The sequence below is a fragment of the Panicum virgatum genome, chromosome 9N (assembly GCF_016808335.1).
Source record: "Panicum virgatum strain AP13 chromosome 9N, P.virgatum_v5, whole genome shotgun sequence".
NCBI classification, from domain to species: Eukaryota; Viridiplantae; Streptophyta; class Magnoliopsida; order Poales; family Poaceae; genus Panicum; species Panicum virgatum.
This window is the reverse complement of record NC_053153.1, coordinates 17,827,219-17,853,029: the sequence shown is the minus strand read 5'-3', so window position 1 is coordinate 17,853,029 and position 25,811 is coordinate 17,827,219. Positions and strand designations below refer to the sequence as shown.

Genomic DNA, 25,811 nt, shown 5'->3' with positions numbered 1-25,811 from the left:
ATTCCACTTCATAAACTGACAAAATATAATTAAATTATTTATTTATTACTAATCTTACTTTTCGTCCCTATCAATATCAATAATCAATATAAACCAATCCATAAACTATATCTACTAATACAAAAAAAATCCTAAGGAAAAATATATGTACCACTATACTAAAATTCTTTAGATTGACGCGCTCTCAGACTCTGAACTACTTTACCATTTTATTGTAACTTTTAGATTTGATTCATTGCTTCGACATTGTAGCGAATAATATATTTTTATTACTACTTTAAGTCAATAGGCGCACATAGCGCGCCAACCTAGTATCTGCTTAACATTGCAGTCAAAGATGATAAAAGACTCATGTTTTTATGTCTATCTTCCCGCGCGAATACAAATTCAAGAACCGTATCTATCTTTTCCGGCCGAAGGCTGATGGACAAGGGAAGCTGAGGAACTGAGACGGTACCTGCACCCTGTTGGCTTCTTTCGCCTGCCTCAATCTCTCGATGTTGTGCTCCGTGATGAAGTGGCTTGGCTCCTTGGTCTACAGCCCCTGACAATCAAATCAAAAGCATAATAATGCAGGAGCACTTGAAACGTACTTGATGGTTTTATCTCAAGTGAAGTTATTATTAGTAGTGTCCTTTGAGATGGAAGTTTTGGAGGAGGGACCAACGAGATGACGGGCACGTACCTGGTCCCTGGCGAAGGCCTCGGCGCCGTCGGTTGTCTCTAGTCCGCGTCGGGGACGGATCATTGCCGTGCGCGTCTCGATCGCGGCCGGGCTTTCACAAGGGAATACGGATCGGGAACGAATTTTGGTTCTGACGGACGAAACTTAACAAGGCAGAGCGTGAACGAATTGTAGCAGATCGATAAGCAGGGCAGATAGATCGTGATCATTGCAGCTAGCTAGCTCCTAGGATCGCAGACGCGGGACGAAACCAAAGCAACAATCCCCAAGATGGGACGACGGCAGGAGGAGGAGGAGGAGGATCCGGCGGCGCAGCTACTCCCCGACGACGTGCTGGCAGCATCCTCAGCCGGCTCGCGCCGCGCGGCCTCGCCGTCTCCCGCTGCGTCTGCCCGGCGTGGCGAGCGCTCATCGACGGCCGCCGCCTGCTGCGCGCAGACCTGCTCCTCCCGCGCTCGCTGGCCGGCCTCTTCATCAACTACAACAACCTGCCGTCCGCGGAGCTCTTCTCGCGCCCCTCCGCGGAGCCCATCACCTACCAGCATCTGCCTCATCACACGACCGTCAGAGACCACTGCAACGGCCTCCTCCTTCTCCACGGCGCCGTGCTCAACCCCGCGACGGGGCGGCGCGCGCCTTTGCCCGAGGACGACCCGCCTCGTCAGAGAGGGATGGAGTGTTTCTATCCGGACATGTTCCTCGTCCACGATCCCACCGTGTCAGCGCGGTACGAGGTGTTCGCGATCCCCCCTGTTCCGGACAAGGATGAATTGCCATAGATGAATCACCACTAATAATAGACTAAAAATTTGTTTTGAACATGCTGGTACACCATATAAAACCATGGTACATCATATGAAGAACATATGAACACGTGACCATAGGTCTTGCTCATGAAAAGCAATATCAAGAGAAATAAAAAATTCCATGTACAAGGTTGCTCAACTGAACATATTAGCTTTACATACATTAATACAAAACATGTACATACTGTACACGAGATCTGGCTTTGACCTTATCTACCAACACCTTCTAGCATTCACCTTGCCAACAGCAAAAGAAAAGAAACGAAAGAAATTGTTTGCATCATGCATAACCACGGGCACAATCACACAAGAAGCTAGGGTATAATCGCAGACGAGAGGTCCATGAGCTCGCTGTACTTTAAGCAGCGGCACCCATCGTCATAGAGCTGAGCGGGCCTTCATTTCTCTTCTCTTTCGGCAAGAACAGCGGCTCTACAAGCAAGAAAACCAGCTGCTCCCTCCCCAATTGGCAAGAACAGCGAGCCAGCAACTCACTCCTCCCTTAGAACAGCTCTTCTTTTTCCGATAAAACAATAGGCAAATCAAGAACAAAAAAAAAAGAGTTGGAGAGGCAAGAACAGGAAGGGTGGCATGGAAACCTGGAGGCTCGCCCTGCTCCGCGCCTGCCTCGGCCACCGCCCAGGCCTTGACACCGAGGACGTGGACTCCAGCGACAGGTCGAAGTCAATGAGCATGGTGTGGCCGTCGGCGCGGATCAGCACATTCTCCAGCTTGAGGTTGCGATACACAATGCCCATCATGTGCACGTACGCCACCCCCGCCGCCGCGCGCTCAAGATTCTTCTTCTTGGCCACGACGCGCCGGTCCACCACCTTCATCGCATAGAGGTGGCACGCGCCCTCCCTTGCGGCGCCCCGGAGGCGGGAGAGGTACACGGCCCCGTTGTCGCCGCCGCCGACGCGGCGCAGCAGCTTGAAGTCCCAAGGCACTACATCATAATACCATATTAGTGACGGCTGTAGACTAACATTAGTGACGTCTGAAATTAGCGTCACTAAATTTTCGTCACTAATGTGAACCACATCTGTGACGCGCGAACACCCGTCACTAATGGCGTCTGGCCCGCTGAGGATGTGGGGGCGCCGGCGACGGATCCTGGCGTCTCGCCCAAGAGGGCGCGGTGCAGAGGGGATGGGTCCCGGCGTTCCTCCCGTGGAGGGCGAGGCGGGGAGAGAGAGAGAGAAGAATTGAGGGTGGGAAGCGGCTTGCAGAGGATCAGGGCGGACATGAGGTAGTTGAATTGGATTGAAAAGAAATTTTGGGTCCGGACTTGGGTTGTTACAGCGACGGGCTCAATAATTCGAGTCACCAATGAGTGACCATATCAGTGATGGTGTTTTATAAAGCCCGTCTCTTGTCTCCAGATTAGTGACGCGTTTCATTGAACAACGTCTCTAATAAATGTAGGAATATGAGGTAGTAAAAACTAAAAAAATTCTACCGCATAAACCAGGATTGCTGCAGTTATAGATCACAGGATTACCACTAGACGCGCGGTTGCGGAACTTTTGTAGCGCGTCGGTGTAGTGCAGATGGAAGCCGGCAGTGCAGTTGCGTGAACCTCCTCACGAACGGCTCATCCTTGTGCAGCAAGCGCATCAACTCCACGAAGTCCACACGTACGGGAAGAAGCTTCGCACTCCGGATTGCTAGATCCGCGAGAACAACTAAAGCTAGATGCACGAGGAAGTGAAGCAGGGAGGAGGGGGCGGCTAGGGTTTTTAAGGGGGGCGCCCCCACCTCTCCCTTCTCCTTATATAGCCATGGAGGCGCCCCCTTTGGTGGGCTCCTATGGGCCCCACCTTGGGCGCCATGGCCCCCACCTTCGGCATCCCCTAATGGGCCAACTGAAGCCCATTAGTGCATCTAAACCCAGTCTAATTTGGATCTCATCCTCATTAGACTTTTGGCCCTTAAGTGTGTGACTCTATGGGCTCACGCGCGAATAGACATGGCCCGAGTACTCCTACTCGCCAATAGTTGATAGCGGTCTCTAGCAAGACGTGTCAACTCCTATGCACACACGAATCATATCTGTTGAGCCGTCACAATCTTATATATAGTGTTCCCTTTGCCTCACGATATTTGGTCTAGCTTGAAGCCGACCACTCTTTCTCGATCCTGTGATTCGGAATCCTTGGTTAACTCTAAACCCTAGCATGGCTATGCATTTCTTGATCCGAATCACTCGAGGGGTCCAGAGATATCTCTCTCTTGTAGAGGGGCAAATTCCATCTTGACCAATTATTTCTCACAACATGCTTTTTGACAGACCCGAAAGCCACCTTTATAACTACCCAGTTACGGTGTAGTGTTTGATGGCTCCTAAGTAAGTCAATTCACATCTTGAGTACATACGACGATCTAAGGTCTTAGGACACAGCGTACATATTGTGTAATGAGAAGTCATCATCTGGTATTGGGTCAGTTCTATCTCATGTCTCACATAAACTCACATTATTAGTTTGACATCCCCATGTCCATGACTTATGAAACATAGTCAATCAACTAATACATGTGCTAGTCTAATATTCATGTGTCTCCTCACATGAACTCCGACTAAGAACATTTTAGAATATTTATACAAGAGTTTCACAAATACTTCACATAAACATTAATCAATACAAATTGTCATCCATGAATATTCAAGGAACACTTTATTAATCATGAATACAAGTAAATATGATTGTCTCTAGGGCATATTTCCAACAATAAATCTATAGTATGGGCATTTTTATCTGGTCAAAGATAATAGTGACATGTAGTAATTGTAGCTGTCACTATTCTTATATTAGTGACGTGTTTTTCTTCCATGTCACTGATTTCAGTGTCTCCTTTGTTGTCTTTTTACGTAGCGGGGCCCGATCAGCGCGACGGCCGACGTGGACGCCGCACGGATCGCCGCCTATGCCGCGTCGCCCGACCGGTGCGGCTGATAGGGAGCAGTCGAAAGGGAGGCGAGACAGGTTGGAGCACCGCGGCAGGCTGCCGGTGCTGTTGGCCGAGCTGAGGCTCGAGTTGGGCGCCGCCAGGACGCGTCGGACAGTCACACATCCCCCACCGCCGCAAGACCTCCAGCATCGCGATGGGGCATAGCCGTAGCACGGCCTCAGCCCCATGTGCGCCTCGGCGCGCCCGGCGCGAGCGAACCCCACCGCCGCCATTTCGTGGGCAAACGCCTCGGCCACCCAAGGAGTACGTCTTGCTGGCCACCACGGTGAACGCCGTGCACGAGTCCGCCACCATGCCTCCATTGCCGGCCGAGCTCCGGGCCGGCTGGGATCCTTGTCGCGCTCACCAAGATTGGCTCCAGCGCCACGGAGTAGATGTACGGGTGCCTCGGGTTGTGCAGCAGTGGAGTGTACATGAAGTCGCCGGCCCCGGAGGCGGCGCCGAGGCCGGCGGCGTCATCCGGGTTGCGACCCCGGATGAGGGGCCTGGGGCGGATGAGCTGGTCGGCACGGGAGTGGGAGACGAGGCAGTAGGAGAACCTGCCGGAGAGCGATGGGGGAGCTGCGCTGCCATGCAGAGCGAGGCGCGCCCGAACCCGGCGACCCCGACAGGCTCGCCCAAGGCTGTGTGCGCACACGCGAAGGTGAAGTTCTCCGCGGCCACGGACGCGGCCAGCCCGACGCGCCCGCGCCGGAGGTGCGCCACGAGGCTACCATCCCTGTGCGCGTAGTAGAGCAGCGGGCACGGGTGGGACGCCGCGCCGCACTAGCCCGTATCGATGTCCTCCAGTGGCATCCTGACGCTGCATAGAGGTCGGAAGGCAGCGCCGAGGCATGCGCCGCTAAGCAGAGCGGCGATGCACCTAGAGTCCGATGGCGGCGGGAGAGGCGCGGAGCCGTCGGGAGCACCATGGACGCCACGCCGCCGGGGGCTGCGGCGTCGTGCCCCAGCCTCCACGCTGAGGCCGCCGCGCCGTGCCACCCGGGCCGCAGTGCCATGGCCCGACCTCCGCGCTGGCGGATGATGCCCAGGGGGCCGGACCTTGTGCAGATCTACGGCGGCGGTGCCGAATCTTGTGCAGATCTACGGTGGCGGCCGATCTACGAGGAGAGAGAGGGGGCAGATAGGACTGAGCAGATGAAGAGAGAAAGTGAGAGAATTCAAATGATTTTGAAATGCTCACCAACCGGACCTATTCAGTATTTTAATCTCATGTTCTCGACTCGTACAACACGGAACCTGAAATACGTATGCATACAATATGAAAAAAATATTATACACCAACAGGACATAAATCTGACAAGAACAGGTACATCACACATCCCCAAAGAGGAATGGATGGTCCACATCAGATACATCATGCTACTAGTGTATATTATCTTGGTTCCTCAAACTCCAGCAAACCGTTGGTTGCTGCTGTGTGCTGTCGAGTCACACACATGTGGGAACACAGACACACACGCTATGGACTATGCCATGATGGATGTTAATGTGCCAGATGCTCTAGGATGCTCCTCTCCTCTCCTCTCCTCTCCTCTCCTCTCCTGAGAAAACGAAATATTCGAACGAGCCAGAATCCAACTGACGTAGGATGAGGATCTCTTTCTGGAACTAGAAAGCTGACGCTGCCAGTGTCCAGTGTCTCTGCTGATGGCGTTCTTTGCTAGTGCCCGTCGTTGTTCAAACTTCAAAGAACAACGTGTACTACTACTCCCGTAGTAGTAATAAAAGTGTAAAACCCGTGAATAAAGAAACGTGTCGGCACCGCGTCGAGATCAGCCCGACCGGAGAAAAATGTGACATGTGGCAGCTGTCTCCGATGAGGAGTTTTAAGTTGCTTAATCCAAACTGAAACAAGACACGTGGCACCGGTGGTTGATAGATAAAGAATCTATCAATCGATTGACGAGGAGGCACACCCATAGCTTTAATTTTCACCTTAACCAGCAGGCATCACTGCTGACGGGATATACATGCTGCCCGTGTGTCGCGCGGTGGCGCCGGCCGGTGGCCGGTGGGGAAGCTGCGCCCGAGTTTACCTTGCCCCCACTTCGTTCGTTCGTGTGGCCTTGGATCAGTCATCAGTGTGACACCGTGATTGGTGGGATCTGCATGCTGACTGCACATTCGTTTTTTTTTTCTGTTTCCTTTTGTCATTTTGTCGTTAGTCGCTCGCTATAGCTAGCTGGCTGCCATTTGGGGCTAAAAGTAGCACACCCGAACGTGCGACACATGATCCGCTCCCCTCCTTTCTTGCTTCTTTTAGAAGAAGCTAAAGGTGCGTTAGTCTCGGGCAGCTCTTGGTACGCAGGTTTGGGCAACAACTTTACAGTGGTATACTGTTAAAATATGGGGCGAATGCTAGACAAATGCGTCCACCAGCTCGCTTAATTAATACACGCATTTTACCGGTGTTCAATGTTAACCGCGTGATTATGCAGAAAGATTGGCTCATCATTGCCGTGCCATATACGGGGGCGTGCTTAGTTATATGGACAATAGGAAGGCACGCTTAAGTTTACATGCCAGGTATATATGGTGTATTCTCTATGCATGTTCTTAAGAGTATATATGAGGTTCTTGGCAAACTAAATACATGATCCTTTCATGCTGAAGGTTATGTCTTTTTCTCCTTTCAGCTACCCACATGCTAACAGGACGTACCTGCAGTGGCATGTCCAGGATAATTATTAGGAAATGCTTTCTTCTACCTCTAAATAACTTTAGCCTCTCCATGACTCCATATAATGTATTTATGTCAAAAAATTATAGGAGGAGTTCCATGAATCCATCGGCGATAGCTAAGAGGGGCTGAAGCCCCCTCCAGACCCACTGCTGGATCCGCCCCTGCGTGTACCTGTACGTGCATGCGGAACTCCCCAACAGTTTTGCTGCCCTCAAAAAACATGCTGACAGGACGTACGCGTGAGACGTTTGTAAACCAAAAGTTAAGCTACTGCACACCAAAGGTTTTACCTAATGCACACCAAAGATTTTACATACATGATCTGGATTTCGACTACACACACGCTTCGAGGCGAGACCGTGGACATCAGCGTCAAAATCACTGTAGACGGCTGCCACCTACTCCGCGACCAAACCAGCTACCCAGCAAGCTGAGCATTATATATATAAACCAGGTTTAAGGTAAGCAACGTACCGCACATCTGCTTGCTGGTTTGCACTTCGCCCCCGCCGATAATATATGCCTCTCCTGCTCCTCGTCCTCCTCGCCGCCGTCTCCCTGGCCGCTTGCAGCGGCGAGCTAGGGCACCGTCGGCCACACGCCCACACACACCAGAACGACCCCAGCATGTGCCACAAGTCCCTCCCGTGCGGCGGGCACATCGACGTCCACTACCCTTTCTTCCTCGCCAACGCAGCCTTGGCCGGCGGCGGCGACGACGGGCACCCGGCCGCGGCGCGTTCCTACTGCGGGTACCCCGGCATGGCCGTCACCTGCGACGGCGGCTGCGCGATCCTGAGGCTCAGTGGCCACAACTACACCATCCTGGACATCAGCTACGAGAACCACGCCGTCAGGCTCGTGGACAGGGACCTGCTGCTCAGCAGCGGCGAGTGCCCGAGGGTGACGCACAACGTCACCGTCCCGGCGACGTCGAGCCTCTCGGCCGCCACGGCCAACAACGAGGACCTCTCCTTCTTCTACGACTGCGTCTTCACGGCGGGCACTCCTGCGCCGCCGCCGGACATCCCGCCGATCAACTGCAGCAGCTTCCCGGGCGGGCGCGGGGTGTCTTTCGTGGCGCGGCGGTCTGACATGGAACGGCAAGATGCTGAGTGGCCGCGGGCGTGCAGGACGGCGGTCGTCGTGCCGGTGCTGAAGGACTGGTGGCTACCGAGCGCCGAGTACCATCAGCAACTGCACAGCGACGGGTACGGGCAGCTGCTGAAGCGAGGGTTCCAGCTGAGCTGGGAGCCGAGCGCGGGGCCGTGCTACGTGTGCGAGCAGACCAAGGGGAAGTGCAGCTACAACCACAGGGGCGAGTTCGTCGGCTGCCTGTGCTCCGACGGCAGCGTTCGCACCTCGGATTGCAGTAAGCCCGGACTCTGGAACACATAAACCTATTATTTTTCTTATTAGGATCTAAGGAAAGTTTTGAATCGAGCACACTAAGCTGGTCTATATAGCTTTCATAAGAAATTTGCAAGTCACATTTAGAATATTTTTTTTCTAGAAACCTAGTTTTCGTACTAACATTTTTCCATTACTACAGAAAATCAATCTGTAGTTCTGTACCGACAATCTTGCAGGCACAAGAGAACGACCGACAGGAACTATCTTTGCTGGTTCTATGACTAAGACAGCCTCACATGTTGCCTCGTAAAACAAACCATCAAAAACAATCTAGGGTATCCGGTTGGGGCCACCTTTCTCCCTAAAATCCAAAGTCCAATCCACCCCCACTGCTCTCCATTTTCTTCCTCCACACACTTCCTCTCTTCCCATTCTCATCGCCAACCATTACCACTTCCTCGTACATGACATGACATGCCTTGCTATGATGTGCCCTAGCTATATAGGGTGGTATTGATGCTGGGTCGGATCTATATGCAGCGCAGTTAGGCTGCACTATCATGCTGCTACTTTATGGGCTTTTGAGGCTCACATGCCGCTGCTCTGTTGGATATAGAGGCCAGTTTACTCCTTTTATCGTAAAAAATGCGGTTGCTCTAATAGCATGATATTGTCGGTGCTATAATGGTAGCCGCTTAGATGGGATCATGTGGTCTTGCAGGTTCACCTAGCGGGGCTGCCCGGCCGTATTGTACTGTCTCTAAAGTGAATTACACTACAATCAAACGATGCTATAGTAAAAACGACGTGTTATTCTAAAGGAATGTGCATTTGATGACCTGGTGCATTTGTGATGCTTTTGATAGCATTGTTCACCCTTTTTACTATTTATGACCACAAACTTAATATTAGCTGGACTTTGTTATGAGTTTATGACCAAGTTAGTTAGTATGTAATATAGAGGTTCAACCTAGCTATGTTTTAATTTGGATTGATGAATGTTATGAGTTATGTTTTAATTGCTTCATTGAAATATCGGTTAGACTATGTAAATTTTGATGTTGAAGCAGGAGTAGGATTAAAACTAAGTTTTAAACTGCTTTGTTGAAATATTCATAATGGTGAATTGAAAAATGATGAAATGGGTTCATCAAAGATGAATGTCTTATTTTTATGTCTTATTTTTATTATTCTCGCATGTTCCAAAATCCAAATGAACAGTCAGTATGATATGCATTTATCTCCAAAATTGATACATTTGCATTTTCCCCACTCGTTCAATTTGATATCTATCGATGCCTAAACTATGATGCCTTTGGTTCTTATCTATTTTGTTAGTGAATGATTGATGATAATATCCTCAGGACATAACATGCATTCTAAATGATTTCTCAATTGTTCTAAATGAATGCATTATATTCCATTTATTTTTAATAAGTATTAATTGCATCTAGAAGCTGGTGCCTATTAAAAGATGCAATTTCATATTTTGATTTGTAAGAATTACTCAAAATTGATCCCTCTTCCGTGGAATGTGTATTCTTATTACTGGTTCATGGTTATGCACGTCTTGCTGATTCGTCGTTATTCACTAAGTGAGCTTGAATGGATGTTGATTATCCTAGCTAACTGGTTGTGCAATCGGCAGGTGTGCTCTGTGTATCCATAACAGCTAGTTATGAAAATTGGTAGGGATGGGAATTATAGGAACACTTAAGGATACAATTTTAGGAATTGTTGTGTAATAGTAGTTGTTACATTACAACATTTCTTCAGGAACTTAACAAGATATGCTACGTGTTGCAGGACATAGAAGCTCAAAGAAGAAAGACATAACATGTAAGGAAAAACTCTCAGATGACAACCATATGACTTCCTCTATTCATATCTATTATATCATTGCGATAGTTGTTACTGCAGATATGGTATCGGCTATCTCAGGTGCAATTTTACTGTCACTTCTCCTTTGTATATGTGTCGTATACTCCAAACGGACTCCAACCATTGAATCATTCTTGCAAAATCATGAAGCTCTGTACCCAAAGAGATATACTTATTCAGAAGTGAAGACACTAACCGAGTCCTTCGCCCACAAGCTAGGGAAAGGGGGTTTTGGTACTGTATACAGGGGCAGCTTGCCAAATGGGCGTCTTGTAGCAGTGAAGCTTCCCAACAATTCGAAAGATGATGGCCAGGAATTCATGAACGAGTTAGCAAGCCTTATGAGAACTTCTCATGTTAATGTTGTGACTTTGCTAGGTTATTGTCTCCAAGGACCAAAAAGAGCTCTGATCTACGAGTACATGCCAAATGGTTCACTTAACAGATTTGCATTTGGACGAAACTCTGAAGGGGAGAAGTCACTAAGTTGGGAGAAATTGTTTGGTATTGCAGTTGGCATTGCCCATGGACTTGAGTATCTTCACCGGTGGTGCGGTACTAACATCGTGCATTTTGATATTAAACCCCACAATATCTTGTTGGATCAAGATTTGTGCCCAAAAATATCTGATTTTGGATTGGCAAAATTGTGCATGGCAAAAGAGAGCATTATCTCTATTAATGGTACAAGGGGAACCATCGGCTACATTGCCCCAGAGGTCTTCTCACCGCAATTTGGACAAATAAGTAGCAAGTCTGATGTCTATAGTTACGGGATGACGGTCCTTGAGATGGTCGGAGCAAGGGAGAATATCAGTAAAAATTCAGAGACTAGCAGCAAATATTTTCCTCAATGGATCTACGAGAACATGGAGGAATACTGCCTGAATGCCGGTGGGATCAGTGCTGATAATGAGATTGTCAGAAAGTTGATAATAGTTGGATTGTGGTGCATACAGCTGCAGCCTAACAATCGCCCATCTATGACTAGAGTAGTTGAAATGTTAGAATGTAGGGAAGGTGATTTGCATATTCCACCACAATCTCTCTTGTGCTGACAGAGTGGAAGTTTCAGTTTAAGCCTATCAGTATTTATGTACGACTGTACCTCCAGCAAAATTAAGATTAAAACCATACATTCTTCAACAAAACAAAATGTTGTTTCTTCTTGAGTTCACAGAGGTAGAATTGGATGTTTTGAGAAAAGAAGCTGGATGGAAAGAATTTCTTAAGAAAGTCACTTCTTTTTGTGAGAAGCACAAAATTAAAGTTGTGATATGGATGGAAAGTATACTCCTATACAAAGATCGGCTAAGTTCTATAAAGGTGCCACTAATTACAATCGGTTTCATACTGATATGTTTTGGGGTGTCATTGATAGGCAACTGGTGGAGCTGAATAATAGGTTTGATGAGATAAGCATAGAGCTACTTAGATGTATGGCAGCATTCAATCCAGCAAACTCCTTTTCTGCCTTTGATATTGAGAAGTTGGTTAAGCTTGCTAGGTTCTATCCTGATGACTTTGATCTTGAAGAAATTAACCAACTTCGTTTTCAACTACGCCTCTATATTGCTGCTATGAGAAATGATGAGAACTTCAAAATTTTGAAAAGTCTAGCAGAGTTATCTATGATGATAGTTAAAAGAAATATGGTTTCTCGGTATAGCATTGTGTACAAACTTCTCAAATTGGTTCTAGTTCTTTCTGTTGCAACTGCTAGTGTTGAGATGATCTTTTCTGCAATGAACACTATCAAAAACAAGCTAAGAAGCAAGATGGGATTTTGAATAATTGTTTGACCACATTCATTGAAAGAGAATTCTTCTTGCAAGCGAAAGATGAGGACGTCATCAAGTACTTTCAAGCCATGAAGGAACGTAAAGTTATCTTGTAGTTTGTAAGCATCATTATCAATGCTATTTATCGTTTTACAATTTTATTCTCTATTTATTTCATATATTCCCACTCTGATATGTTGATCATTTAGTACATCTATTATATATATCTACTATATATATGTTGAGCCATTTCAAATTATGATTAATTTGTGTTATCGGTACTCGATTATATGCTACTAATTTGTGCTTTGAGATGTTAAAAAAATAGTACGCTTTACAATTTTGAATACCCAACTGCTAAATCCTGAGCCCGCCACTGTCTGTACCTCCAGCAAGATTAAGATTAAAACCATACATTCTTCAACAAAACAAAACATGCCTTCCCTCAAACTCTAAAAGCGGTTAGACCTTTTGTACATTTATTCACCTGCCCACAAAATGGGCAGAGACCATCTCAAAAAAAAAAGGGGGGGGGGGGGGGGGAGCAGAGACTTCAGGCGCTGATATCTGAAGACTGCGAACAAAGAGCAGCTGGCTAGCTCTTTGTTTGGATGGTTGACGATGAGGTGAAGTACCACTGAGGCACTGCGTATCAAATGCAGGAGAGAGATTACGAAAACGGCAGCCGTTCAACTCCGGCGACTCTTTCTCATTCCCCATCCCTTCACTAGCGAGGATGGCGGGAGGCGATGGACATGGAGGCCGGCAGGTGGCCCGCTGCCGGAGCGGCGGAGCCTTGCCCCAGCGCCTGCGTGAGTTGCGAGCGCTGGGCGGCTGGGCGCTGGCTGTTGGGGGATGGGGCCTGGAGGAGAGACGGCCGGGGAGGCGGCGGCCGGCGACAGCAGGGATGCGGCGGCTAGTGCAGGCGAAGGGGAATGGGGAGGGGAGCGAGACCAGACTGCGTGTCTGGGTCATGATTTTTGGGCCGTGTCCGTGTGTGTGGCTAAGTGGGCCGGCAGTGGGGATGGGAGATGGACTGCTGAGGGTTTTTGGGCTAAAAGAAAGATTGGGACTTGAGAAGCCCGTTTTGTTTGTATTATTTTCCTTTTTTTGAATAATATATACATAGGATATAGTACTATGTATACAATTCTTTTGTTAAAAATAATAGGGTACTTAACTGAATACCCTTGAGTTACATTGGGCCAGCCCATGCCCATGGATAAAGGTTTTAGTAAAGCAAAGAACGAAAAAAGAACTCAAACAAGTGTCGAATTTGACAAGTCCTAGTGAAAACCCCTAGTGATTTAATCTGATAACTTTGTATGCTTGTATCATCTGTGCTCGTATTCATGCCAGACTTCCAGTACATATTTCAATCCATGATTACAGTGGTTCAATAGGGATTTACCCAACAAACCGTCAAAATTTTGCTGTTTTAAGTGCATATGGATCCGATTAGTTCTAAAGATAGTGGTCAGTGCGCGTAGCTGGTTTAATTTAGGTGTGAGAATGTGACAGGAGATCTGTAGATCACCAATTTTCCATGTTTGTTGATCCTTTGTCTCTTTTGGCTAGGTTATTGGTGGGCTCAACCACTTTTGAGTCGTGCAAACGTCTTTGAAAGTTCTGGGCACCCCTTAGATATGTAAGATGTTGTTTTGGTTGGTCATGCTCAACAGATGCTGGACGGCGGATCGACTTGAACGTCGCGGGCTACAACACCTGGACAGTTGTCTTCTCTGCGATCAAGAGGAGGAGACAATTCAGCACATCTTCACGTCTTGTGTCTTCACCAGACAGGTTTGGACAGTCGTTCTTGGAAAGGTCGGCTTGCTGCACCTGGCCCCATCATTGGGCTTTGACATTTTCAAAGATTGGTGGAGATGGGCTATGCGCAAGGCTCCTAAGGCTGCTAGGAAAGGGCTGAACACCTTGGTGATCCTCACATCTTAGTCGATCTGGAAACTCCGCAACCGTTGTGTCTTCGATGGTTGCCACCCGGACATCCAACTCGTCCTGCAGGAGATAGCTGAGCAAGCAACCCTATGAAAGATGGTTGGGGCAAAGGCGTTGGGGGAGCTGCTGCCGTAGTGATGTGCTGTGGCAAGGAGTGTGTGGTTGTCCCCCTTTTTCAGCTGGCGCGATTGTAATAAAGAACTAACCCGTGGATTTGGCATTGTAATCGGACCGTTCTTTCTTCCTATTAATACAACGACGTGCAGTTCTCTTGCAGGTTCGAGAAAAAAAAAGTTTCCCGGTGCTGCCCAATTCTACATGTATGTTCACACCCTGCATTAAACTGAACATATAGTGCCCAATCAGTACCCTGGAACGCAAATCTACAAATGCAGGGAATATTTCGCCCAAAGCGATGCCATCTCTTGTACAACATGATTCATGTTGCACCAACTGACATACTACTATTTTGTGCCAAACTCTTCAGAAAATAGGGAACATTTCGTCGCCAGCCTACCTGACTGCAACTCCGAGGCTCCAAACTGGACCAACTCCCCAGCAGCGATGGTTCCTGCTATAGCCGCCTTTCTAGCAACATCTGAAACGACGCCTCATCTCCTGAGCTCGTTTTGTCCCTAGCTCTCCTGCAGGGAACCAGATGACGAATTCAACCGTACTAGGCCGTAGCTATCCACGCTGGAAACCTCGTCAGGCTCACCGCTGATCGCCAACTCATGCTCTCATGCTGCAACCTGACATTGACTCGCTCTCGCTTCCCTCGGCACGGCTGAGTAACGCTAGCTGACTGCAGGCCAGAGACAACGCTAAGAGCCCATAGCCATAGGAAAGTTGCATCCTTGTTTTCCTTCTGCTCACACCTCAGGTTGCCATTCCATCTGGGTCAGTCGTCTTCACGTACGTCCGGGTGTTGTCCAGGCCTCTGCGAATTCCATCGGGCGTGTTGTACCTGTACCTGCAGGAAAACAGTGGTAACACTCTCTTCCATCGACTAATATATGTGCATGCCTAATCGAATGGCTGAATAAACAATTAGTGATTGAAGTGGTTATCTCAGGAAATGATTTTTTTTTCTTGGCAAGTAGGTGTGTCATGATCTGACAGAGTAATAACATGAAGGGTGACACATCTTAGTTCGTTGCTGTCCTAAATGCTAGCTAGCTCTTTCATGATGATGTACAGTATAGGGATACAATATATTAGCTGCCTCTAAAGTTAATTTTGGGATTTAAACTTAAACCCAACAATTTTGTGCTTATGCAAAACATCAGAATTTAGAAAACTGTTCTTCACAGGTAGGTAGTTAATTTGGTGTTTCCATGTTCCTGGGATAATATTTTCTTCTTGTAAAGTATGGCCAGGGAAGGATTGCCATGCTTTTCATGAAGAATTTCTTTATTTAACTTTTAGGAAATTATTTTGCAAGTTCATGCACATGGCACTCTACAGCTTTGTTCAATTCACTCCTTTAGCAAGTCTATTCTCTTCAGCATAGTTTTTTTTTGGTGGTTGGATTGGGCATTTCATACTCTTAAAAGACTGAAATTAAAAACTGCTTTGACTACTTGGACACTGGTACTCCATATTCTACATGTACTATATATTACTAGTGTGGTTCGGTGCATGTTTTCAGAATTTATTTTCAAGAGAATATTAAGGAAATGCAATTCCACTAATATATTTACTTCACAAAATACTCTAGTTTAGAAGGATATATGACACGCCAAAGGATGCTAACCCAGTTGGTTAGTCACTCCGGCGGCATCCCTCAGGTCCTGAGTTCGACTCCCTGTGGGAGCGAATTTCAGGCTAAGGGTAAAAAAATCCCCTCGCTGGCCCCGTGTGCCAAAGCACTGGTTGTGAGACGGCCTAGGTCGGCCTGAGGACCCTTACATGGCCCAGGCGTAGTTCCCAGGGGTTACGTCTCCCAGTGTCAGGGCGGGGCCAAGGTTCGGGGATTTTCTCGGTTGGGGAAGCCGAGGCTTCTTCTTAAGCTAATACCGGTGGGGCGGTCTTTCCCCACCCGGTCGAGTTTTTTTAGAAGGATATATGACACAATTTGTTTTTATTTTCGCAACCGTGCCTGGGCTCGTTTTTCATTAAGAGGGAAGACACAGTTTGTTATCTATTTTAGTTTTACACATATTAAGTTCATTGTTTGCAGGGGGCTTACAAGGGGTTGACTTTTTGTAATGATCAAGCGCCCCACCAATGGAGTTCAATGACAAATCTAATACTAATTTTGATGATTTCTCAAGTAGCTTGTTGAGTACTTCAGGAAGCTATGCCCCATCTCAGAAATTTGTTGATCCAGCCAATGAGTCTAATGATTTGGAGTTATTTTTGCACCCACCAAACTCCACGAATTATTACCCTCCTGTTTCAAGCACTTCTAATGATGAAGGACATTTTACATCGAACACCTCCTATTCGAGTTCGAGTAAAACATATGCTCCCCAATTCTGCGAGGTCAGTAGCAATGTGACACCAGATTGGTATGGAATCAGTGTGGCAGACTCTTCCAGAAGCAGTTGGGTCAACTCAGATATAACCATCAACTACATAAATAAGTTGTTGATGCAGGAGGACAATGATGACAAGGTAAAATTACATCATGGAGAGTATGCCCTTAGAGCTATGGAAGAGCCTTTCTATAAACTTCTGGGGCAAAGTAGACCAGCTTATCCTCTATTACCACTATGTAGCAGTGATCATCTGAATAACCTCGACGGCTGCATGAACAAGTCTTCCGGGCAGTCATCCAGTAGCTGCTCTGCTTACATGGACCCAACTAATAATCATTCTAATGACAACCTGCAAGCCGTTGAAGCTCCATGGAGTCTGTCTGACATTGTCAAAGAGACAAAACATTTCGCTCAAGGGACGCACAGCATGGAGCGTGGTTTGGACGTTGATGGGCTTTCCGTTGCTGAAGAGCGTAGCCGAGAAAAACCGGTGAATGTCGCAGACAAAAGAATGGACGTATCATCTGAGGTTCAGTGTCAAAATGATCCACACACTGAAGATTTTTGTTTGTTAGAAGGAAGGAGTACAAAGCAGTTGGCTATTTCATTCAACGGGCCAACCCGAGATGAGATGTTTGACAGGGTTCTACTCTTCTCGGAGCATAAGCCTATGGACGAAGGTATTGTTCTGGGAGAAAAGAGGACAAACAAATCAGCACATCAGAATGATCAAGGAAGAGCATCATCAGCTCGGCGGAGGACAAAGGGTAAGAAGCAACAAAAGAAAGAGGTGGTAGATCTGAGAACCCTTCTTATCCACTGTGCACAAGCAGTATCTGTCAGTAACTACACCTTAGCAAGTGACATACTGAGCATCATAAGGAAAAACTGCTCAATAAGTGGCGATGATACCGAGAGGCTAGCATCTTGCCTAGTGGACTGCCTTGAGGCTCGATTGGATGGAACTGGGAGTCAGCTGTATCAGAAGTTGATCACAAAATTCAGAAATGCTATGGGATTTTTAAAGGTATTCCAATTAAGTTTAGCAATAAACCCTTTCCAGATGGCAACATATCATTTCTCAAATAAGACAATCCTTGAAGTCACAAAGGGAAAGCCAAAGGTGCACATTATTGATTTTGGCATTTTCTTGGGTTTTCAATGGCCATCATTGTTTGAGCAACTCGCAAAGAGGGAAGATGGGCCTCCTAAGGTTCGGATCACAGGTATTGAGAAACCCCAGCCAGGATTTCGACCAGATCAAATGAATAAGAACACGGGACATCTGTTAGCTGAGTATGCTAGCATGTTCAATGTGCCTTTTGAATATCAAGTAATATCATCAAAATGGGAAACCATCCATGTCGAAGATTTCCACATTGAGGAAGATGACGTGCTGATAGTCAACTGCCTATACCGAATGGAGCAACTCGGTGATGAGACGGTATCCATTAACAGTGCCAGGAATAAGGTTCTCAGTACCATTAGAATGACGAAGCCAAAAGTTTTTGTTCATGGAGTGGTTAATGGATCATACAGCGCCCCCTTCTTTCTAACACGTTTTAAAGAAGTCATGTACCACTACTCTGCATTGTTTGATATCCTTGATAAAACTGTCCCACGAGATAATGAGGCAAGAATGATCTTAGAGAGGGATGTCTATCTATGTTCAATTCTCAATGTCATTGCATGCGAAGGATCAGACAGGATTGAGAGACCAGAGAGTTATAAGAAATGGAAGTCACGAAACCTGAAGGCAGGCCTTGAGCAGCTCCCACTGAATCCAGACATTGTGAAAGTAACAAGAGACGTCGTCGGACAATATCACAAAGATTATGTTGTTGGCGAAGATGATCAATGGTTACTACTAGGATGGAAGGGAAGGATACTGAAAGCAATATCCACATGGAAACCTAATGAGTCGTACGAAACCTAAGAAGCTTGCTATTGTTGCACAATAAAAGCAGAGGTTTGAGAATTTTGTCCATCACTGTTCTGAACTTGTGATGTACTCATAATATGTTTTTAATTGTATGCTGGTAATGCATTGCAACTGTCTGACTAGCTCGCATAAATGGGCTTCCAGAGTCCAAAACATCGCATAGGCAATGTTGACCTGTTAAACATTTGCATTGCCAATGTGAATATATAATTTCTTATTTACAGAGCCAATTTGTTCTGTAGCCTTCCTGTGCTATAATCTATGGTATTTGCATTACAGTTCGCAGTTTCGTCTGCTACCATAGTTTTACTTTCCGGGTAGTAAATGGCTATTCACAACCTTTGTTCATATTTTGGCAATATTCAGACACCTTTACATCCAAGCATGTTCTATTTGTATGGAAGTAGAGGGAAAAAAAAGAAACTAGTGGAGGATGGAATGCGCAAGTTAATGCTGAATTACTGATCCTCATGGCAAAATACCATCACCAGTTAAAAGCAATTAGCAGTATAACAACAGCAAGGATGCCTAGTACCTGGCGTTGAATGGTCAAGTGCATAGTACCTGGCGGAGTGTGGAACAAGAACAACTACGAGTTCTCCTTGGTTCTTGGAGAATGCCTGATTGTCTGCAAGGACAGTGGGGGCGCCCAGCGTCGCGTCCTCCTATCGTACTTGGCGGGCATGGCCCCACGGTGCAGGACATTTTCAATTCTAGAAAAGCCAATTTGGAATGGAGGAAATATTATATATTATAAATTTACTTAAATTTGCATCTCCAAAGACTCAAAAAAAAAAGTGAAGATTATACCAAAAAGTTAGATGGCAAATGTCAAAGACTATGCTAGATACAAGATCAGGAATAGGATTGTTGCGCTTAAAATTAATCCCTCCATCTCAAAATTTAAGACACACAAACAGCCTAAAATTCAAACATTTCAATCTTTGACCTACATCTAGTTTAAAAAATTATATATTATACCATACAAATTTGATACCATTGATTTGTATTTGAAACACTTTTATATGATATTGATTTTATGGTTGCATACATACAATATATGAGGTGTTGTTAATGTTAAAACAAGACGTTGGAGACCACACAGATCAAATGGTGCTAGACATGAAGAGTGCATATTGGAGAGTGCAGTGTACTAGACATGAAGGAAGCAACTAAGGTCGCGTTGCTCTAGTGGACGCTTTGCATCCTATGTTTGAAACTAAGCAACTTTGAAGCAATTATGGTCTTCTTTTCGGCTTAAACAAGTGCCAGCTCATACCAAATCCAACACACGAGGATTAACAGGGCATCTTGCATTTATCACAAGCGCAGATGGAAGATGACGAGCGTCAAGCACGTGAGTTTTGATGCAGACACGAACAGAAATTTGCAGAGACAGACCAACTCCAACTTATTGCCAGCTTGGTGCTCTCCTCTGTCCAATGCGTCGCATGGCAGTGAACTCTAGGCGTGAGACTTACATATCACTAGTAAAAAAAAACTAGAGAAAATGACAGTGTTTTCTAGATGTCGTGGGCACCTGACTGCAAATCAGAGGTTCCCAACTGGAACAGACGTACTGATCCCAGCAGCTACATCTGAAACAACGCCCTTCTCCAGAGCTTGATTTGTCTATTAGCTTTCTTCACAGAAAACGACGACGGGTTCAGCCGTAGCTATCAACCTGGAACCTCGTCGGATTCGCCAGTGAGCAACTCATGCTGCGAGGTGACGACATTGACTCGCTCTCGCTTTCCTCGGGCAGATGAGTAATCGCCAGCCTGATTGCAGGCTAGTGCCAGTGCCGAGGCCACTAAGCCAGGCCATATAAGAGGAGCTGCCTCGTGGTAGTTTTTGCTCATGGCTCAGTTCGCCATTCAGCTCACCATCCAAGTCAGCCTTCGCATCTGGAACGCCAAGCCGCCATTCCATAGTGTGTGATCGATCCCTGCAGGAAATAGAAACACAATGGTAAGGCCCTCTGAACCTCCTCATTCATTATCAGCTCCATGTCAAATGCCATCAACGAATGTATGTGCATGCCTATTGCAAAACTGAAGAAACAAAGAATCAGTGATTGAGATGCCAACTGCAAAGCATGATCTAACATAGTAATAACATGAAAGGTGACACCTTAGTTCGTTACCGACATAACCGTTTTACCCATGGAAGGTAATCTCTGGCAGGGAGATCTGCTGAACTAGCGGTCTCTGAGGCTATATTTGGTATTTATATTTAAGCCACCCATATGTAAATGCTTATGCAAATTATATACTATATCAGATGGTAGTTACTACCTACTGAGATGAATTTCCACCCCATGTAAATTATGACTTAACTGTACTTTTAATAAACTACCTTTACGAGTTACTCCACTCTACAATTGATTTACGAGTTACTCCACTCACAACTTTACTCAATTGACTCCTTAAATTCATAGTTTAATTATTGAACCTTCTGCCCTATAAAAACTTTACAGAAGCGATTCACTACATTTAACAAAAAAAAATGCAACTGTGAGATGATTCATTACATAACCAAGGTCCATTCTCTTCCACCTATTGTTTGCGGTTTGATTGAACGTTTCACACTCTAATGGAAACCTGAGTATGTGCTCTGATTACTTGAAGGTTGATAGCTCTAAGTCAATAACTCATAAATTTCCTTATACAGTGCGTGTTTTCAGAATTTCTCTTACAAGAATACGATTAATGGAAGATTAAATTTCTCTTATATTTAGGCCTGATAGAAAAGACAGAGAGTAGAAGGATATATGATGTACTCTACATCAGTTTTGGTTTCACATACTAAGTTCGTTGTTTACAATGCAGTTCTAGACAATGTTGTGTATGGGACAGTCCGACTTTTGTACAAAAATCAAACACCCAACCAACCAGTTGAGTGCAACGGCAGATTTAGTTCCAACTTTGATGACTTCCCACACAGCATGGCAAATACTCCTGGGTGCTATGCCTCTTCTCTGAAATTCATGGATCCAACTAACAAGTATAATGATTTGGATTTACTATTCCACCCAACAAGCTCCATTGACCATTTTCCACCAGCGGCAACTACGGTTAACAATGATGGCTATGTTGCATCGAGCGCATCCTCTTCGAGTAAAATACATGCTCCCCAATCCTGTGAAGTCAGTAGCAACATGACACCAGATTGGTATGGAACCAACGTGGCAGAATATTCAGAGGAAAGTTGGATCAACTCAGATATAACCCTCAAATACATAAACAAGCTGTTGATGCAGGAGGACAGCGATGAAAAGTCTAAATCACATCATGGTGAGTCTGCACTTAGAGCTATGGAGGAGCCGTTGTATAGACTTGTTGGACAAAATTATCCAGCTAATACTCAACTACTACCAGTCTGTAGCTGTGATCACCCGAATACTCTTGACGGTAGCATCAGTAAGTTTAATGGGCCGTCATGCAGTAACTGCCCTGCAGCTATTAGCTCAGGTAATAATCACTACAATCACAACTTGCAAGCTTTTGAAGCTCCATGGCGTTTGTCTGACATTGTTGGAGAGACAAGACAGTTCACTCAGGATACATACACAACGGAGCTTGGTTTGAATGTTGGTGGACTTGCCATTGTCGAAAACAATAGTAGATATAATCAATCACTTCAGTTCAATGTTGGAGTGTCAAGAAAGCATGCAGAGGCTCAGTGTCGGAAAATGAATTCGCACAAGGAAGACCTTGATTTGTTAGAAGGAAGGAGTAACAAGCAGTTTGCAACTTCTTTCAATGAGCCGACTCGAGACGAGATTTTCGATAAAGTTCTACTCTGCTTTGAGCATGAACCAGTTGATCAAGGTATTGTTTTACAAAAAGCTATGTCAAGTCGATCAACCATAAATTCACAGACTGACCAGGGAAGAACATCAGCTCAGCGAAATAAAAAAGGTAAGAAGCAACAGAGGAAAGAGATGATGGATCTCAGAACCCTCCTCATCCACTGTGCACAAGCAGTATCTGTAAATAATCATACCTTAGCGAGTGACATTTTGAGCATCATTAGGCAACATGCTTCAACGAGTGGGGATGATTCTCAGAGGCTAGCATTTTGCCTAGCGGACTGCCTTGAGGTACGATTAGCTGGAACTGGAAGCCAACTGTATCACAAATTGATGGCTAAAAGAAGGAATGCAGTGGACATTTTAAAGGTATTCAATTTGAGTATAGCAATATGCCCTTTCTTGAGGGCACCATATTATTTCTCAAATAAGACCATCATTGATGTCTCAAAGGGAAAACCTCAGGTGCACATTATCGATTTTGGCATTTGCTTTGGTTTTCAATGGCCATCACTATTTGAGCAACTCGCAAAGAGGGAAGGTGGACCTCCTAAGGTTAGAATTACAGGCATTGAGCAACCCCAACCAGGTTTTCGACCAAATGAATCGAGCAGGAATGCAGGACAGCGATTGGCTGATTATGCTAGCATGTTCAATATATCTTTTGAATATCAGGGAATATCATCAAAATGGGAAACCATAAAGATAGACGATTTCAATATTGAAAAAGATGATGTGCTCATAGTCAACTGTATATACCGCCTGAAGAATCTTGCTGATGAAACAGTATCCATAAACAGTGCCAGGAATAGGGTTCTCAATACCATAAGAACGATGAAGCCCAAAGTTTTCATCCATGGAGTTGTGAATGGATCATACAGTACCCCCTTCTTTCTAACACGTTTTAAAGAGGTCATGTACCACTACAGTGCACTGTTTGATATTATAGATAAAACTCTTCCACGGGATGATGAGGCAAGAATGATCCTAGAGAGGGATATCTATCTTCCTGTTGTCCTAAATGTCATTGCATGTGAAGGTTCAGAAAGGATCGAGAGACCAGAGAGTTACAAGAAGTGGAAGCTACGAAACAAGAAGGCGGGCTTTGAGCAGTTACCACTGAATCCGGACACCGTGAAAGGAACAAGAGCTATGGTGAAACAATATCATAAAGATTTCGTCACCAACGAAGATGATCAATGGCTACTGCTGGGATGGAAGGGAAGGATACTCTATGGAATAGCCACATGGAAACCTTGTGAGTCAAACAATGGCGACTGAGACCAAAGATGTGCTACCGAACCACATATTCTATACCTGTGGTGTACTCATATGGTTTTAATTGTACGCTGGTAATGCATTGCGATTGCTAACTAGATGATAGAAATGGGCTGCCAAAGTACAAAGCACAGGATACTGGTAATGCTGTCCTGTCAAAACATTTGCATTTCTGATGCGTATGTTTCATCTCATACTTAAAGAGCGAATTCGCCAGGTTGCCTTTTCTGTGATATGAAATGGTATTTGTATCACATGTCAAAATGCTGCCTTCTAGCATGAGTTCTGGTTAAGCTAAACAGTTCATATATGGGCGATACTTGCAAGCATGTTCTTTTCTTTTTTCCTTATGAAAGTAGGCGGAGAATGGAATGTACAAGTCAATGCTGAATTGCTGTTTCTCAGAGCTATATAGGAAAACGGTCATGAGTTACTAGTAATGGAAGGCAAGGCGCGCGCCTGCCGAGCAAGCAAGAAACGGCGGAGGCGTGGAATGGACAAGTTCACAGTACCTGGCGGACTGCTGAACAACCACGTCTTCTCCCAGGCTCTTGGCGCGCTTGGCCTCCTGCTACGCCAGAGCGCGGCCGCTGATCGCCCGTCCGAAAGTGCATCACCTGTATTTGGAGCCGGATTCCAGTCAGGCATTCAATCGAACAGTTCCATAGCAAGAGCATCCGCTCCCGCCGTTGACGTCAGAGGCCCTGAGAGCGTCCTCGTCCTCCCGCCACACCACCATCCGTCAGCGCGCGTGTCCGGAGACGAATCGCGCCGCTTCTCTAGGCGCAGGGTCCATCCCCAGGACGGGGTCCGACGATCTCGACGGCAGACCGTGAAGGAATGTTTGGGATAGCCAGAGACGGCCCCCCTAGATGCAGGGCCGGAGGAACCGGTACGGCGAGGTGCGGAACGCGCAATGCATTGATTCCTCCGCGAGTAACCCCTGCCAATCGCCGGCGGCCCGTCCCCGTCCGGCATCCGCCATGGCCGTCAGCCACCTCTGTCCTCGCTGGGAACATACGATACGAGGAAGGAGATGATGAGACGGCGAACCCGTTATTTGGGACACTGCTAATGGGCCTCGATGTGGGCTGAGACCTGAGACTAGCTAATACCCCCAGCTTCCAGCCCATATACTTCCCCTACCGCCAGTAGCACATTTCCATAAGGTCACGGCTGATGTGAGCTTTCTGAATCTGAAATGTTGGCGTCAAGGCGCTGACGGCAAAATGTAATCATCATCACTCCAGTAAAGGCAGATACTTCTGGAAGCAGGTGACGATCTTCGTTAGCGTATGCATTGTTCTTTGACGCTGATCGCACCATGCATTGTTATTTGACGCTGATTGATGAAACATGCAGAAACGGCAAAGAACATGGACTCTACTGTCGCTACCGGATTCACTGGCTTTGCCAAGTGCCGGTTACACTCGGCAATGGTCAATTTGCACTTGGCAAACTCTTTGCCGAGTGTAACACTCGGCAAACGCCACTCGGCAAACGCCACTCACGGCAAAGGGGGCTTTGCCGAGTGTCAGATTATGGTCACTCGGCAAAGATTTTGCCGAGAGCCTTGGCACTCGGCATAGGAGCCACGAGGCGCAACCCTGGGCGGGCTCTTTTTACCGAGTGCTTAACGGCAGGCACTCGGCAAAGTACTAAACGTTGCTGAGTGTCGGCGCTTGGCACTCGGCAAAGTGGCCGCCCAGGGTCCCGCCGCGTGGCCGCTTTGCTGAGTGCTGCATCCTGGCACTCGGCAAACTTTAAAATCTTTACCGAGTGCCAGGACTTTAGCACTTGGCAAAGTGGCTGTTCTGCTGACTTGTGAAGGCCACTTTGCCGAGTATTTTTGCATAAGCACTCGGCAAAAGTTGCCAAATTTTTATTTTATTTTATTTCTCTATTTTTCGATATAAATACAACAAATATATATATAAATACAGGGACATTACAGGCAGTTATAACAACAAATATATAATTGACAAATACGAGAATAGCATCGATACAAATAACGAGTCCATCACATATATCACCAGTCCGATATACAATACATCACATAGAACGAGTCCATCACATATATATAGTCAAATACATAAAATATGTCCACAAGATAATGTCACAAGCTAAGAGTCCATTGACGCGCCAAGTCCACTAGTGTATAAGCTACGAG

At 46.2% G+C, this 25,811-nt stretch overlaps 3 protein-coding genes, 1 long non-coding RNA gene and 1 pseudogene across 5 annotated transcripts; 3 read left to right on the top strand and 2 right to left on the bottom strand.

Moving 5' to 3' along the window:
* Positions 1 to 4,298: 4,298 nt before the first annotated feature.
* Positions 4,299 to 5,462, bottom strand: LOC120688794 (annotated as a pseudogene).
* Positions 5,463 to 8,195: 2,733 nt separating this feature from the next.
* LOC120687710 (LEAF RUST 10 DISEASE-RESISTANCE LOCUS RECEPTOR-LIKE PROTEIN KINASE-like 2.5) lies at positions 8,196 to 11,549 on the top strand. 2 transcript variants are annotated; one of them, XM_039969736.1, is made up of 4 exons: positions 8,196 to 8,522; positions 10,310 to 10,342; positions 10,424 to 10,444; positions 10,535 to 11,549. In XM_039969736.1, the coding sequence occupies exons 1-4, from the start codon at positions 8,246 to 8,248 to the stop codon at positions 11,440 to 11,442; spliced, it is 1,239 nt and encodes a 412-aa protein (XP_039825670.1). In that variant the 5' UTR covers positions 8,196 to 8,245; the 3' UTR covers positions 11,443 to 11,549. The 2 variants fall into 2 exon arrangements, with proteins under 2 accessions (XP_039825670.1, XP_039825669.1); XM_039969735.1 differs by having other exon boundaries at positions 10,424 to 11,549.
* A 4,804-nt stretch (positions 11,550 to 16,353) lies between these two features.
* Positions 16,354 to 18,543, top strand: LOC120688793 (scarecrow-like protein 9). The gene has a single exon (XM_039971166.1). It carries the CDS (start codon positions 16,354 to 16,356, stop codon positions 18,541 to 18,543), a length of 2,190 nt encoding a protein of 729 aa, XP_039827100.1.
* A 1,304-nt stretch (positions 18,544 to 19,847) lies between these two features.
* Positions 19,848 to 24,700, bottom strand: LOC120693487. Its single transcript, XR_005682996.1, has 2 exons — positions 24,154 to 24,700; positions 19,848 to 20,497 (listed from the first exon to the last, which is right to left on the bottom strand). It is a non-coding gene; the product is annotated as an uncharacterized LOC120693487 (long non-coding RNA).
* Positions 20,420 to 23,663, top strand: LOC120693486 (scarecrow-like protein 34). Its single transcript, XM_039976930.1, has one exon. The coding sequence runs from the start codon at positions 21,323 to 21,325 to the stop codon at positions 23,642 to 23,644; it is 2,322 nt and encodes a 773-aa protein (XP_039832864.1). The 5' UTR covers positions 20,420 to 21,322; the 3' UTR covers positions 23,645 to 23,663.
* Positions 24,701 to 25,811: the final 1,111 nt, after the last annotated feature.

Excerpts from the sequence above, each read along its gene's own strand:
- LOC120687710 (XM_039969735.1), top strand. The coding sequence starts at position 8,246 with ATGGAACGGCAAGATGCTGAGTGGCCGCGGGCGTGCAGGACGGCGGTC. Across the intron at positions 8,523-10,309 it reads CGTTCGCACCTCGGATTGCA|GACATAGAAGCTCAAAGAAG; the intron begins GTAAGCCCGGAC and ends TACGTGTTGCAG. Across the intron at positions 10,343-10,423 it reads AAAGAAGAAAGACATAACAT|ATATGGTATCGGCTATCTCA; the intron begins GTAAGGAAAAAC and ends TTGTTACTGCAG.
- LOC120688793 (XM_039971166.1), top strand. The coding sequence starts at position 16,354 with ATGGAGTTCAATGACAAATCTAATACTAATTTTGATGATTTCTCAAGT.
- LOC120693486 (XM_039976930.1), top strand. The coding sequence starts at position 21,323 with ATGATGTACTCTACATCAGTTTTGGTTTCACATACTAAGTTCGTTGTT.